This window comes from Spinacia oleracea, chromosome 1, assembly GCF_020520425.1.
Source record: "Spinacia oleracea cultivar Varoflay chromosome 1, BTI_SOV_V1, whole genome shotgun sequence".
Taxonomy (NCBI): Eukaryota; Viridiplantae; Streptophyta; class Magnoliopsida; order Caryophyllales; family Amaranthaceae; genus Spinacia; species Spinacia oleracea.
In genome coordinates, this window is record NC_079487.1 from 126,569,881 (window position 1) to 126,582,303 (window position 12,423).

Genomic DNA, 12,423 nt, shown 5'->3' on the forward strand with positions numbered 1-12,423 from the left:
TTCTTTATTATTTTCAAGGATGTAATAAACCTTTATGGAGTTAGCAATAAAAGTTAAAATTTTCAAGGAATTATTCTTTATTTTATTTTGAGGATTCCATAATACTCCAACCTCTAGGTAGTACGTCGTGGATTAATTGTTTGCATACTCAATGTGAATTGTGGATCAATTTAATTGCCACAATAATATTAAATAATTTGAGTACATAAAGGAAGTGAGGGCCAATCTAGACCCTCATGATCAATATGATTCAAAATGTTATGCCTTAGGTGCAGTGTGAGAATGTCTTTCGTGAATTATTAAGGATGATTATTTTTCAATGATTATTGCATCTTATAGACGATCGTTGCACCTTCGTAAACGATTGTCGTGCATTCGTAAATGATGTGTATTAATGTGAACATTGTTGGTTGAGGCGATCTTTATGGTCAATTCAAGTATTAAATTGTATGGGATAACGTAAGTGATGTTTCAAACCTGAAGTAGAACATACTAATTGCAGGTCGCGTTCTAGAATGGCCAACAACAATGATCTAGCTGCTGCGATTCGCCTCTTGGCGGAAAAGCTAACCCAAGAGAGAACTGAGCGCCCCGACTCTGCAGGGGAAATGTTTGAAAGACTTTCTAAGGTTAAGCCACCGTACTTCAAGGGGCAAGCCGACCCAACCTTCCTGGAAAACTGGATTAGGGAGTTTGAGAAACTATTTGAGGCTGTGAGTTGCCCTGAGAGTATGAGAGTAAGTCAAGCTGCCCTTTACTTGGAAGATGAAGCTGATTTATGGTGGAGAGAAAATGGGGTTAGACTTAGCGCTGTTGAGAGATTCAATTGGGATTCGTTTGTTACTGCCTTAAGGAAACTCCTTTTATGAGAAAGCAAAAGGCACAAGAATTCATAAACCTTAGGATGGAATGGACTAAGTTTGTACAAGGCTAAGATAGACATACTGTGAAATTCAGAAAGTAAATGTAAGGAACCATATTGGAAGATTGACCTCGTATAGATGTTTTGGGAAGTCCAAGAACCTTTGGCTATTTCTGTAATGCGAGTGAGGAAATTGATGAATAGGGAGCGTGAACTATTTTTCTGTAGTGTGTTAAAGGTGAATAAAGAACTTGGAGTCAAAATCGAAGGTGTTGCCATTGTGAGTGGATTCATTGACGTGTTTCCGAGTGAAATTGCAAGTATGTTACCTGTTGGAGCCTTTGAGTTCACTATAAACTTAGTTCCTGGAACGACACCTATAACTAAGGCACCATATAGAATGACACCTCTCGAAATGAGCAAATTAAGACACAATTGCAAGAGTTGTTTCGTTAAGGGGTATATTAGGCCTAGTGCATCACCGTGGGGAGATCCTGTGTTGTTTGTTAAGGAGAAAGATAAGAGTATGGAATTATGCATCGATTTTAGGGAGCTAAACACCATCAAGAACAAGTATCCTTTGCCTAGGATAAATGACATATTTGACCAGTTGAATGGCGAGAATGTGTTCTCGAAGATTGATTTGTGTTCGAAGTATCACCAATTGAGAGTAGCTGATAAAGGCCTAAGACCTCATTAGGATTCGTTATTGTCATTATGGGTTTAGAGTAATGTCGTTTGGGTTAACCAATGCACCTGCCATAAGTATGGATTTGATGAATGAGATTTTCTACGAATTCCGAATTAAGTTCGTTATGATGTTATTGATGATATCCCTATTTATGCAAGGAATGAGAAAGAGCATGACAAACACTTGAGGATTAATTGGAGACGCTTAGGAAGAATCTAGTTTTATTAGATGAAGTATACAAATCTTGAAGTCATATGTGTATAAGTGACACCGACGGAAAAGTGAAGGACTAAATTGATTGAAAACTACGTTACGTAAGGGAATAAATTTAAGAGAAGATTTGAGTGGTCTAGGATCGTTTGAAATCATTTGTTGTCTTGAAAAGATGGGAATGTATGAATTGGTGAAAGTGCTAAGAGTTAAGCCCAAGAGTTATACATCCATGAAAGGCATAATGAGGTTTGGTAAAAAAAAAAAAAAAAAGGTTGACCAGAAGGAGTCTCTGTAGATCCTGCTAAGATTAGAGCTGTGAGTGAGTGACCTACTCCAAAGAACGTGTCTGATATCTGAAGTTTCCTAGGCTTAGCTGACTATTATAGGAGGTTTGTGAAAGACTTTTGGAAGGAAGCAAAATCAATGACAAACTTGTTGAAAAAGGAATCGAAATTCGAGTGAAGTGAGAAAAGTGAGGAAGCTTCTAGATTTTAAAAGACCATTTGACCTCCGCAGCTGTTGTCGCGTCAATTGAAACCTTATGAAACTAAGATCTTTACCGACCATAAAAGTCTGAAATCTTGGCAAAAAGGTACAGTGAATCTTGGGGACGACATTGAAAATGAGTATTGCTTTCCACCCTGCAACCGATAGACAGATTGAGATTACTAACGAAATATATGTTGAAAACCTGTGTTATTGACTTTAAGGGTAATTGGGAAAACCACCTAGAGTCGATTGAATTTCTTGCAACAATAGTTACTATGCGAGCTTTAAGATGGAAACTGTTGAGGCATTGTGTGGAAAGAAGTGTAGAAATCCCACTTGCTACGATTTTAGTGAAAATATAGCTTTGGGGGCATGATTCGTTGAAGTATAAATATCCAAAGTCATTCCCTGGGATGAGTTACGAGGGCGTAACTCGTTTTCTTTAAGAGGGGTAGAATGCGATAGAAATTCGCGCTTTTTACCTATTTTTATGGTATTTTTATGCATTTTATGCTTATTTTAGCAAATTTTACAAGTTTAGGCAAAGCAAATAGACTCTCCGCATAAGAAAAGGTGTTCATGCGTAACACAAACAACTTTGAGTTGGCAAAAGAGTGCACATAGGTGGCACAAGTACTTCTCTAGTAAGAATAAGTTAAAAGCTTTTGGGGAAAATGTGGGGAATTTCGTGTCAAGTTTCGGGACGAAACTTCTTTTAAGAGGGGTAGATTGTAATCCCCCGTAAATTAATAAATTTTATTAATATATTTTAACGTATATTATTTATATTTAAATAAGAATTTATGAATTTTGAAAATAAATATATAATTTACGTATATTTATTTATTACATTTTAATATTTTCAACGATTTATGAAATTAAAATAATTTAAGAATTCGATGTTGAAAAGTTTTTTTTTGAATTACGAAAACACGGTTGAATTTAGAAAACAATCATAAGCGGTGTTGAATTCAAATACTAAAACCCAAATCCTAATCCTAGCCCACATGGAAAAAGCCCAAAGAAAATTACCCAAAACTCTTACCCTTTTCACTTCACGTGAACCAGAAAAAAAAAAGGGTTCCAAACCCTGCTCTTCAATTTCACGTGGACTCTCATTGCACCGCCGCACCAGCCACCGCCGCCGTCAACCACAGTGTTGTTCCTCCTCGATCCGACGGTCGGTATTTCTCATTCTCCTTCGCTTGTTCTTTCATTCTCTTTTTAGTTTTATCCCTCCTCACTCGTCATTCTGTTTGATGAGACAACAACCACCACCACCTGGTCACCGCGGTTGCGCCACCCCCCTTTCCGCGCCGCTGAGACGCCGCCATGCTTGCTGCGCCGCACCACCACGCTACCACCAGCGCACCTCCGTGTGCAACCCTGCCGCCCAGCCACGCCTCCAGTCGTGCCCTCGTCCGCCGGCAGCCTCCCTCTCTCCTCCTTAATTCTTGGCGGAGAATTCTCTCTAAGCGACTTTTGAAAGTGTTAAAGTGGCCCATTAGTTTGTTTACACAAGGTACGTACATACCTGTGTGCTTGGAATGTGTGTTAATTGTGGAAACCATGTTGAATTGTTGATAAACTTGGTTATGTTGATGTTGTTGATGAACTTAGTCAGGTTGAAATTGCATGTTTAATACTGTTGGATGAACATATTGAACTTATATTGCATTTTGAGGATTATAACATGTTAGTATGGATGATTGATGCAAACATGTTTGATTGGGAACACTAGATTACTTAGTATATAATTCAGATCAGTTGATTGTTGTTCCCTTTTAGCTTTTCACTACTTTATGAGGGCCGAGGACCTCATTTAGTAAGTTGAAACCTTATACCCATATACAGGGTTGATCAGTATTAAAGGAAGGATTGGAGTTAATTGGAATGAGTCTTGTTTGATGCCTTTGTGATCACTTACTTAATTCCAAGATAAAAACAGTTGTAAATAAATGTGGATTGTATGCCTTATGTGATTGTTGAGTCATAACAGGGTGTCAATTTGTAAATCATGTAAAGTGAAACTGAGTAGCAATAGCTTTAGACTGTGCACGTCTAAAGTGACGGACAAACAGGAGTTGGGGTTCATGGTGGTAGCCCATGGCCTTTAATTCGGACCGGATTGATCACCGTGTCCTATTTTTATTCAAACGTTCCTCGATATCGCAGGTCACTGAGGTTACGGAGTCGCGCCCGTACCTCGTCTTCCTTAGTGAAGCCTCTAGCTAGAAAACTCGGCCCATTGTCTATTTCAACTAAAATAATATTATTGTTATTAAAGTCCAGTCTAGCCTAGTCTAGTTAAGTATGGTCGTCAAATTATCATGTTTTGTCTGCCCTTGTTTATGTTCATTAGTATCATGTTAGGGTTGTTCGTTAATAGTATCATGTTAGGATTATTATTGTTTTAGTATGTAGTACTCAGCTTTGCTGATTACGTGCTTTGTTTGTGCATGTTGATCATGGCTATGCCTTATTGATCCTGTGATGACCCAATCTTGGTGAGCAGTCTCTAGGGATCAATAAGCATCGTCCATTACAGGTTTGAAGGTGATGCATCATGGGGTTCGGGATTGAAGAGCTGTGTAGTTATTAAATTGTTTTGTTTTAAGTTTGATGTTGAATTTGTTTGGCCTGTTTTAAAGAGACTCGAACTTTGTTTTAATTAATTACGTTGACTTTGTTTTGTCGGTTGGTTTTAGATTTTATTCCGTAGTTGACTTATTTAAATTATTAAAGTTAGTTATTATGTTTTCCGCTGCAAAATTCTGAATAAGCCGATACGTTTTCACACGGGCGATAATGCCTTGATAATTCTCTACGTTTTATATAAAAAGGTTATTTTAGAAAAGAGGGAATTGTCGGGGTGTTACAAAGTATTTAACATGGTATTGATCAAATTCAGCGCGCTCACCAAACATAATTGCATCTACATTAACCTCCAGAAGTGCGTTATAAAGACGCAAATAAATGATGTTATAACGGATGCAAAAGAAAGAATAAATAACGTAATAAAGAACGCAGAGAATTTAACGTGGTTCAATAACAATGTGTTAGCTACGTCCACAGGCAGAGGGGAGAAAAGTTTTATTGATCTTGAGGAGTACAGATTACATAATACAACTAGTTTATGACCTAGAGAGTTTATATAGTACTCTCTAGACAGATGTGGGACGTTGCAGTAAGGGACTTGACCGATTCAAGGCATTATCTAACAAACGTATATACTACGTTCAACCAAAAATTTCATACACTCTAAAAGGAAAATAAAAAGCCATACTTCGAGTCTTGTACTACGTTGTCCACGTACCATTAATTAAAAAGTACTACATTCAACCGAAATGAGTAGAAAGTTGTAACTTGATGCACTAAGTCATGTACTGAGTTAAAGGACACCGAGTAATCAAGAAAACATAGTGAGAGAAACCCTAAAAAAACAATTTCACTTTGACAACTTCTATAGCATGGAGGTGGAGATCAGATCTCCAACTGATCCTCCGAATGATGTCTCTACGTTGGATCTAGTGAAAAATAATGATAAGAATAAGGGAGATGTAACACAAGGAGCTATGATCAAGTCCAAACAATCTTTTAGAGAGGCAGTAGCAACATCTTCTCAATGATTTACTGAATCAAGGAAGATCATTGCACCTGAGGGAGATTTAATTCAATAAGGTCACGTCGGAAAGATTGAGATCACCATGGAAACTAACCCTAACGGGTAAATGCCTTGGAGTCTAACATCAAGCCAAATTATAGAATCAAGAGTGCGTGCGATGTGGAGGATCATATCAAAGGATCGTTGGAAGTGATTGATCTAGGTAAGAAGGTTTTCTTATGTAAATTTACGCAATCTTGTGATTATAATGAGCCTTATTTGGAGGACCATGGTTTATTCTACTTGATGATTTCGACATGGAAACCTAATTTAAAACTATCAATAAATAGTTTTGATCATATGTCAATATGGATACGAATTGATGAACTCCCGATATTAATTTTATGATAAGAAGCGCTCTTTGAGATAGCAAGGGACGTAATTTTTACTAACATGTAATTAGAGATGTTAGCTACGTAGTATACAAAATGTGCATTGACATGTGTACCCCAAGAAAATCAGAGGAACTCTCAACAGCGGAGACGGTACGTAACCTTTTAAGAAAAGTCATTACCAGCAAATTGCAGCAACTTGTACTATCGATAGGGACTCCAATCTCCGCACAAAATAGCTTAGACAAAAATGAAAGTTCGTCACACAAGCCATTGTGCAAATTGCAACGACTTGTTAATAGTGAGTCAAGCTTTGCACACCTATAAGTAAGCCGTACCATAATCTGCTAATCACCCACAAACACATTAAACAAACCAAAATTTAGATATGGCAATTACTACAACGTACATTTTTTGTGCAATTTTACTAGTGCTCCTTACTTTGGTTCCACACACAACCCAGTCAAAACCAAATGCTAGCCCCTTTAGCTTCCTAGAGAGTTTAGAAGGATGCAAGAAGGGCCAAAATGTAGATGGCCTTCACAAGCTCAAAAGTTACCTTACAAAGTTTGGGTATCTCCAAAATCACCAAGTGTCCAAAAATGAGGTAACTACTACCAAGTCTATCAAAGAAGATGATGAATTATTTGACGAGCACCTCGAAAAGGCGATTATAACCTACCAGCAGAATTATAGGTTAAATGTTACGGGGTATTTGGATGCTGCTACGATGAAACAAATGATGAAACCTCGGTAAGGAAATCGATTTTCTATTGTTGAACAACTATTCCTCTGAGTTTTAACTTTTGTGAATAACTACCTTATGTAAATAAGAATTTTTTTTATTTCATTTGTGTCGTGAACCACTATCGTTTCACAAGAAATTAACATTAATAAACAAATAATTTTATTTCAGACAAAATAAATTTTTTCGGATAAAATAAGTTCAGATAAGTTCAGTTACATTCAGATAATATAAAATGAGTCAAAATAAGTCCAATAGGACGGAGTGTAATGATAAAAGTTAACATTTTGTGTGAAATGGTAGTGTTTCGTAGAAGTTGAAACTTAAAAGGCAGTTGCTCATAAAATTGGACGTATAAGTGTAATGAAATGATATATAGTGTTGTCTCGTTTGTGTAGATGTGGGTGTGCGGACATTATGAATGGTAGAAATACCTCCTCGGCCTCGACCATAGTGGAGATAAGAGTGCTGTGATGTATCCGTATATTGCTCCAGGCGAGATGAAGAGAGAGCTCGTAGTGGACGACGTTCAAGGCATTCAAGCCTTATACGGCTCTAACTAAAACCCGCCCGTTATTGCTTACGATATATGTTAAACTTACAATATGTGAAATGTATGCTCATTTTCTGTTTTAGTAAACGGCTTGCCCTTTGAAAGAAATGGTATTTTACCCCTTTTTTATATAACAAAATTAATGAAAAAAGTCATACTCCGTATCAATCATAATGCGTACATAACAATTGGATCGAATGATCCTTTCAACAAATTTAAGCTATAATCATTGTACTGCATAGAACCAACTAGTAGTGTTTGTCTGTTAAGATCTGACCCATGAAACATCACATGTGAAAGTCCCACATTGACAAAATAGAAGAGAGTTAATCACTTAATAACACTAAGGGGCTACTCCCCTTATTGTCATATATGGTTTTAAGGCGGAACCTCTTTTGGACTTGTTAAGTGGACTTATGCAGTTTAGTTATTGAATCAATGGTGAAACTTTGTGTTATAAGTAATCATATCAAAAGACAAAATAGGAAAAAAAAGAAATTGAATGGTACTTTTTTAAACAAAAATGATACTTTTTTTACATAATGGTACTATTTTAACATAAATGGTACTTTCTTTTTTGTCTTTTAGCTGATATGTGTGTTGCCACGCATATCTGATATGCGAAAAAATGACCCCTTATGCTGCTACTCATATCAGCTGATTTTCTCTACTGTCCTATTTGTAACTGATGTTGTGAACAGTAGTTATTTGTTAGAATTCTGTGTTTCGGTTTTCTAAAAGGTAAAAGAAATCAAAAGTTTTTGTGTAAGATCGTCTAACGGTTAGACATCTTTTTTGGTACTAACTAAACTAGTGTAAAACATAACTAAAAGTAATAAAATCATAACTAATTGAATTACAAAATAGTTAAGGTATAAAGACAAATAGTTAAATTTATGAGTCGAATAGTTATTATTTTTGAACAGATTTATTATTAACTAAAATTCATAAAACCTTAACTAATTGATCTCATTGCTTAATTAATCAATTTCATTATTTAACTAATTGGTTTATTGCTTAACTAATTAGTTTTATTAGGTGACAATAAAATGGTCTAACCGTTAGGCGGTCTTTCTTAAAAATTTGTAAAAAAAAAAAAAACGTTAGGAGACCCTAGTCCTCTCGAGTACCTCCAATTCCTTTTCCCATAACAAAAAAGATAATTGGGAACGAAGATTCGCAATTTAGAAGATGGACCATGATGCACATAGAGCATGGTGCACCTTAAGAACACTAGTATATAATTGAAAGAACATCCGGTTACGAGAAAAGAACATGAGTATTTTTTTAATTTAGGTTTTCGATAAATAGTAAAATAATATATTATTTTTATAACAAAAAAGTAAAATATTATATCACATGTTCTTTTGCCGTAGAATCATGTTCTTTTGCTTATGCACATATGTTCTTTTGGTGCACCATGCTCTATGTGCACCACAGTCCATAGTCCATGGATTGATAATCTGAGTAACTCAATTAATTTCTAACACAAAATATAATATGTATGGCGAAATCTGATTTTTACTCACCCTTTTTTTTGGCATACCAAGATGTGAGTAGAGTATAAGAAATTATGCTCTTATAGTGAGTATGCAAGAATTACTTTTTAGCGTGCTAAAATCACTTTTCATTTATCGACCACTCTGGTTGAACAAATGTATCAAAAAAAAGCTTGTTTCTTAAAACATTGGTTTAACTGATGAAACAAAACATAATGGATTATCATAAGTAATCAAAATTAAGGAAATCATATATCAATTTGAATACAATTAATAGTAGTAGTTAAGCTACTAATATTTGGTACAGTCTGTTGGAGCAAAAGATATTTGCTTTGCTTTGAAGTCATAGGCAACCTCAAAATTAACTTGCGCAATATTCCCAAACATGAAAGAATCATCTGAAGGTACAATTGCTAAACAACTCAGGCTCCCAACTGTTATGAAAGTGTTGACATTCTTTAACACAACATCAGCCCCTTTGAAATTAAACACCATATCAGGGACACCGGAGGGAAGCGTCTCGTAGCAAGGCTCGAAAGCTTTGTTCGGGTCTGGCACTGCTGTAACCGCAATAGCATCCTTTACAGCAGTCTTAATGCTGTCATAGATACTAGTTGGTAGGAAAGTCAGTGTGGTACCAGAATCGATGATCATATCCCGGCCTACCCGTACAGAACTATTTCCAACGGTAATACCATCGAGAGTGAGGAAATAGAATGTGGGAGGGTCTTGAGTTGTAAAGGGAGTTGATACTACTCCAGAGGCTGTTACATCAGCCCCGAACTTAAGCTTCCCAGCAACACTAGAAGTCCGAGGTGTCAAACAATAGGAGAACTTATGGTTAGTATTTGGGCCTAATTGTGAGGCTAGTGATAATGGCCCAAGCCCAAGCCCAACGATACCATCCCCATGGATACCGAGATGACCTTGTTGATCATACCCACACCCGATAATCAAGGATGGAAAAGTTGCTGAAGGGAAGCTAATGGTGTCTGTGCTTAGGATACCAGTACTTTTCGTTCCATCTCCGTAAATAGATATATAAACACATGACTCATTATTAGTGATACTATTTGGAATACAACCACTATCTAAATCTGGATAAGTGCAAGATTGCGAGTTGCAAGGGATGGTACGATACGTCGAAGAAATTTCGGGGTCGAAGAATGGAGACTCTTGATGTATACAACGCTGACAAGGTGAGCATTGGAGCCAAATGAGGTCACTCCCAGTGTCAACAACAGGTGTGAATTCCACAGGTGGAGTTCCAATGGCGATCTTCATGAGATATTCACCTCCATTGGGGATTAAATCTGTTTGAACATGTTTTTCGTTGAAGTATGAAGAAGACAGTCGAATGTTATGGCCAAGTGAGACTGAGCCTAGGGTTGCTCTTAGTTGGCGTTGTTGTAGCGTCATTTTAGAGTTATTATCAGTAGAGAGTGGTGAACCGCGACGAATGAGATCAGCTTCGAATGACACATGGGAAACTAAGTTCCTAGCTTGGGTTTGTGTTGGATTCAATAGTTGTAAGAAAGAAGATGATACTAGCATCATAAGTATCAGAATGTTCGCCAAAGCATGCATGTTGATTATTGAGGATTATGATTTTGAGTAAGCAAATGCGTGAATGGCTAACAAGTGATGGTTTAAAGCTTTATAACAAAGCCAAGCAAGTAAACAATTTGACTCATACAGTCTTAGATCAATCACTTGGAACACTATGTAAAGGTGGTGGTTAAGATTGAGGGCACGTATATGATATGTCTCAGGTTCGAATTTTCATTATGTATTTGTAATTTATATTGCCTTTTTGGCTCATGCATTCTCGCCAAAAACAGAAAGGCTTACAATTGAAACTTATCTTGAGCTGAAGCAGTCTACTACCACATGGTAGACCGAAAAATTCGTCATGAAATTGGCATTTTGCAATACTACGTACAAATCAATTACAATGAAACTATGAAGGTTCTCGATCTTATAGACCCACTTCTAGCCAAAAACATGATAAAAGGAGGACAAAAACATGTACTCAACTCCAAAATATGCACGTTTCCCAGCTAATAAGCCTAATTTGCTCGTTTGTCTTCTCTAATATCTTCTGTTTATCTTTTCTAATCTCTTCTTTCAGTTAGCCCCCATGAATAGTAACATTGGCCAAGCCCCTTAATGTAAATCTGCAACGGTCCAACACGGTATTTTTTAGTCTATACCAGGGTTATTTGTTTTGGATCTATATTCTGGGTTTTTCTGCAAATGTCCAGAGTGTACTACTATATAAACTCTCTAACTCATAACCTAGACACCTAGTTGTATTATGTAATCTATACTACTCAAAATCAATACATGTTTTGTAACCGAAAGTTATAGGGTAGGATAACTAAGTGTGCGAAGGTGGGTGACTTTTTTATAGGCATTAAAGAGTTTGAAGACAAAGTCGCTACATTCAGTTCATAGAGGACGCAATGACTCAGATTCGCTACTTATGCCTTTATTTTCTCTGCATCACAAACATCAGTTGATCAAACCAAGACGTACCTATCAGCCTCGGTCCACTTCCTGCTAATCGGTGCATATATGTGTGTGTGTGTGTGTGTGTGAGATAGATCGTTGGGTGCTGGTAGTTGACTGTTGGTGGTGTCTGGTGGAGGATGTTGGTGGTGGCAGTGATTGTCAACTAGGAAGCACGGATATATCGTCTGACCCGTGTGTCTCGTGTCGGACACGTATTGGACAAGGATACTCCGTGGATACGCTAAAATATGTGTCCTACACGCGAAATCAAGTGTCCGAATTTCTTTGAAATATTTAGACACGGGGACATGGATCGATCAGATACGACAGGACGCACTTGTTGGACACATATTTCAATATTAGTCAAATTTTTAAGTTTTTACTTTCTTTTCTCAATTCTTTCAAAGGTCCAATTGTAAGCCCACAAAACTCATTCTCAAAGACTCAAAGACTCAAACCCTCACACTCTTTGTTGTTGTGCTGCTTCTGTCAATACTTCCTCTTCACATCTATAACCTATCTTCTTGTTGCTTCTGTTGTCTTAATTGGTAAGCACATATTTATATTTTAAATATAAAAGGTCGATTTATGATATATGCAGATTCGTATGTCTAATTAATCAATTGTGATACTTTATATTTGGTGATTGTAATTGGGAAGTAAGATAAAATAATTTATATGAGGGTAATATAATTATTTTTTTGTTTTGATGAATGATTGTGATTTTTTTTAATATTTATATTATTTTATTATTATTTTCGTGCATGTCCACGTGTCCGTCATTTTAAAATGGCGTTTTCTCGTACTCGTATCTTATATTCGTATCCATTTTGGTGCAACCTAGGTTGTCAATTGGTGATT

The 12,423-nt window shown here is 36.6% G+C and overlaps 2 protein-coding genes across 2 annotated transcripts; one reads left to right on the plus strand and one right to left on the minus strand.

The window, feature by feature from the left end:
* The first annotated feature begins 6,592 nt into the window (after positions 1-6,592).
* Positions 6,593-7,717, plus strand: LOC110782813 (metalloendoproteinase 5-MMP). Its single transcript, XM_056834899.1, has 2 exons — positions 6,593-7,004; positions 7,395-7,717. Exons 1-2 carry the CDS (start codon positions 6,640-6,642, stop codon positions 7,468-7,470), a joined length of 441 nt encoding a protein of 146 aa, XP_056690877.1. The 5' UTR covers positions 6,593-6,639; the 3' UTR covers positions 7,471-7,717.
* A 1,532-nt stretch (positions 7,718-9,249) lies between these two features.
* Positions 9,250-10,822, minus strand: LOC110782854 (aspartic proteinase CDR1-like). The gene has a single exon (XM_021987101.2). The coding sequence runs from the start codon at positions 10,633-10,635 to the stop codon at positions 9,340-9,342; it is 1,296 nt and encodes a 431-aa protein (XP_021842793.2). The 5' UTR covers positions 10,636-10,822; the 3' UTR covers positions 9,250-9,339.
* Positions 10,823-12,423: the final 1,601 nt, after the last annotated feature.

What these genes read in the sequence shown, in the direction of transcription:
- LOC110782854 (XM_021987101.2), bottom strand. Translation starts at nt 10,635, where the DNA reads ATGCATGCTTTGGCGAACATTCTGATACTTATGATGCTAGTATCATCT.
- LOC110782813 (XM_056834899.1), top strand. Translation starts at nt 6,640, where the DNA reads ATGGCAATTACTACAACGTACATTTTTTGTGCAATTTTACTAGTGCTC. An exon ending in AAACAAATGATGAAACCTCG is followed by an intron (nt 7,005 to 7,394) that starts GTAAGGAAATCG and finishes TCGTTTGTGTAG; the next exon opens with ATGTGGGTGTGCGGACATTA.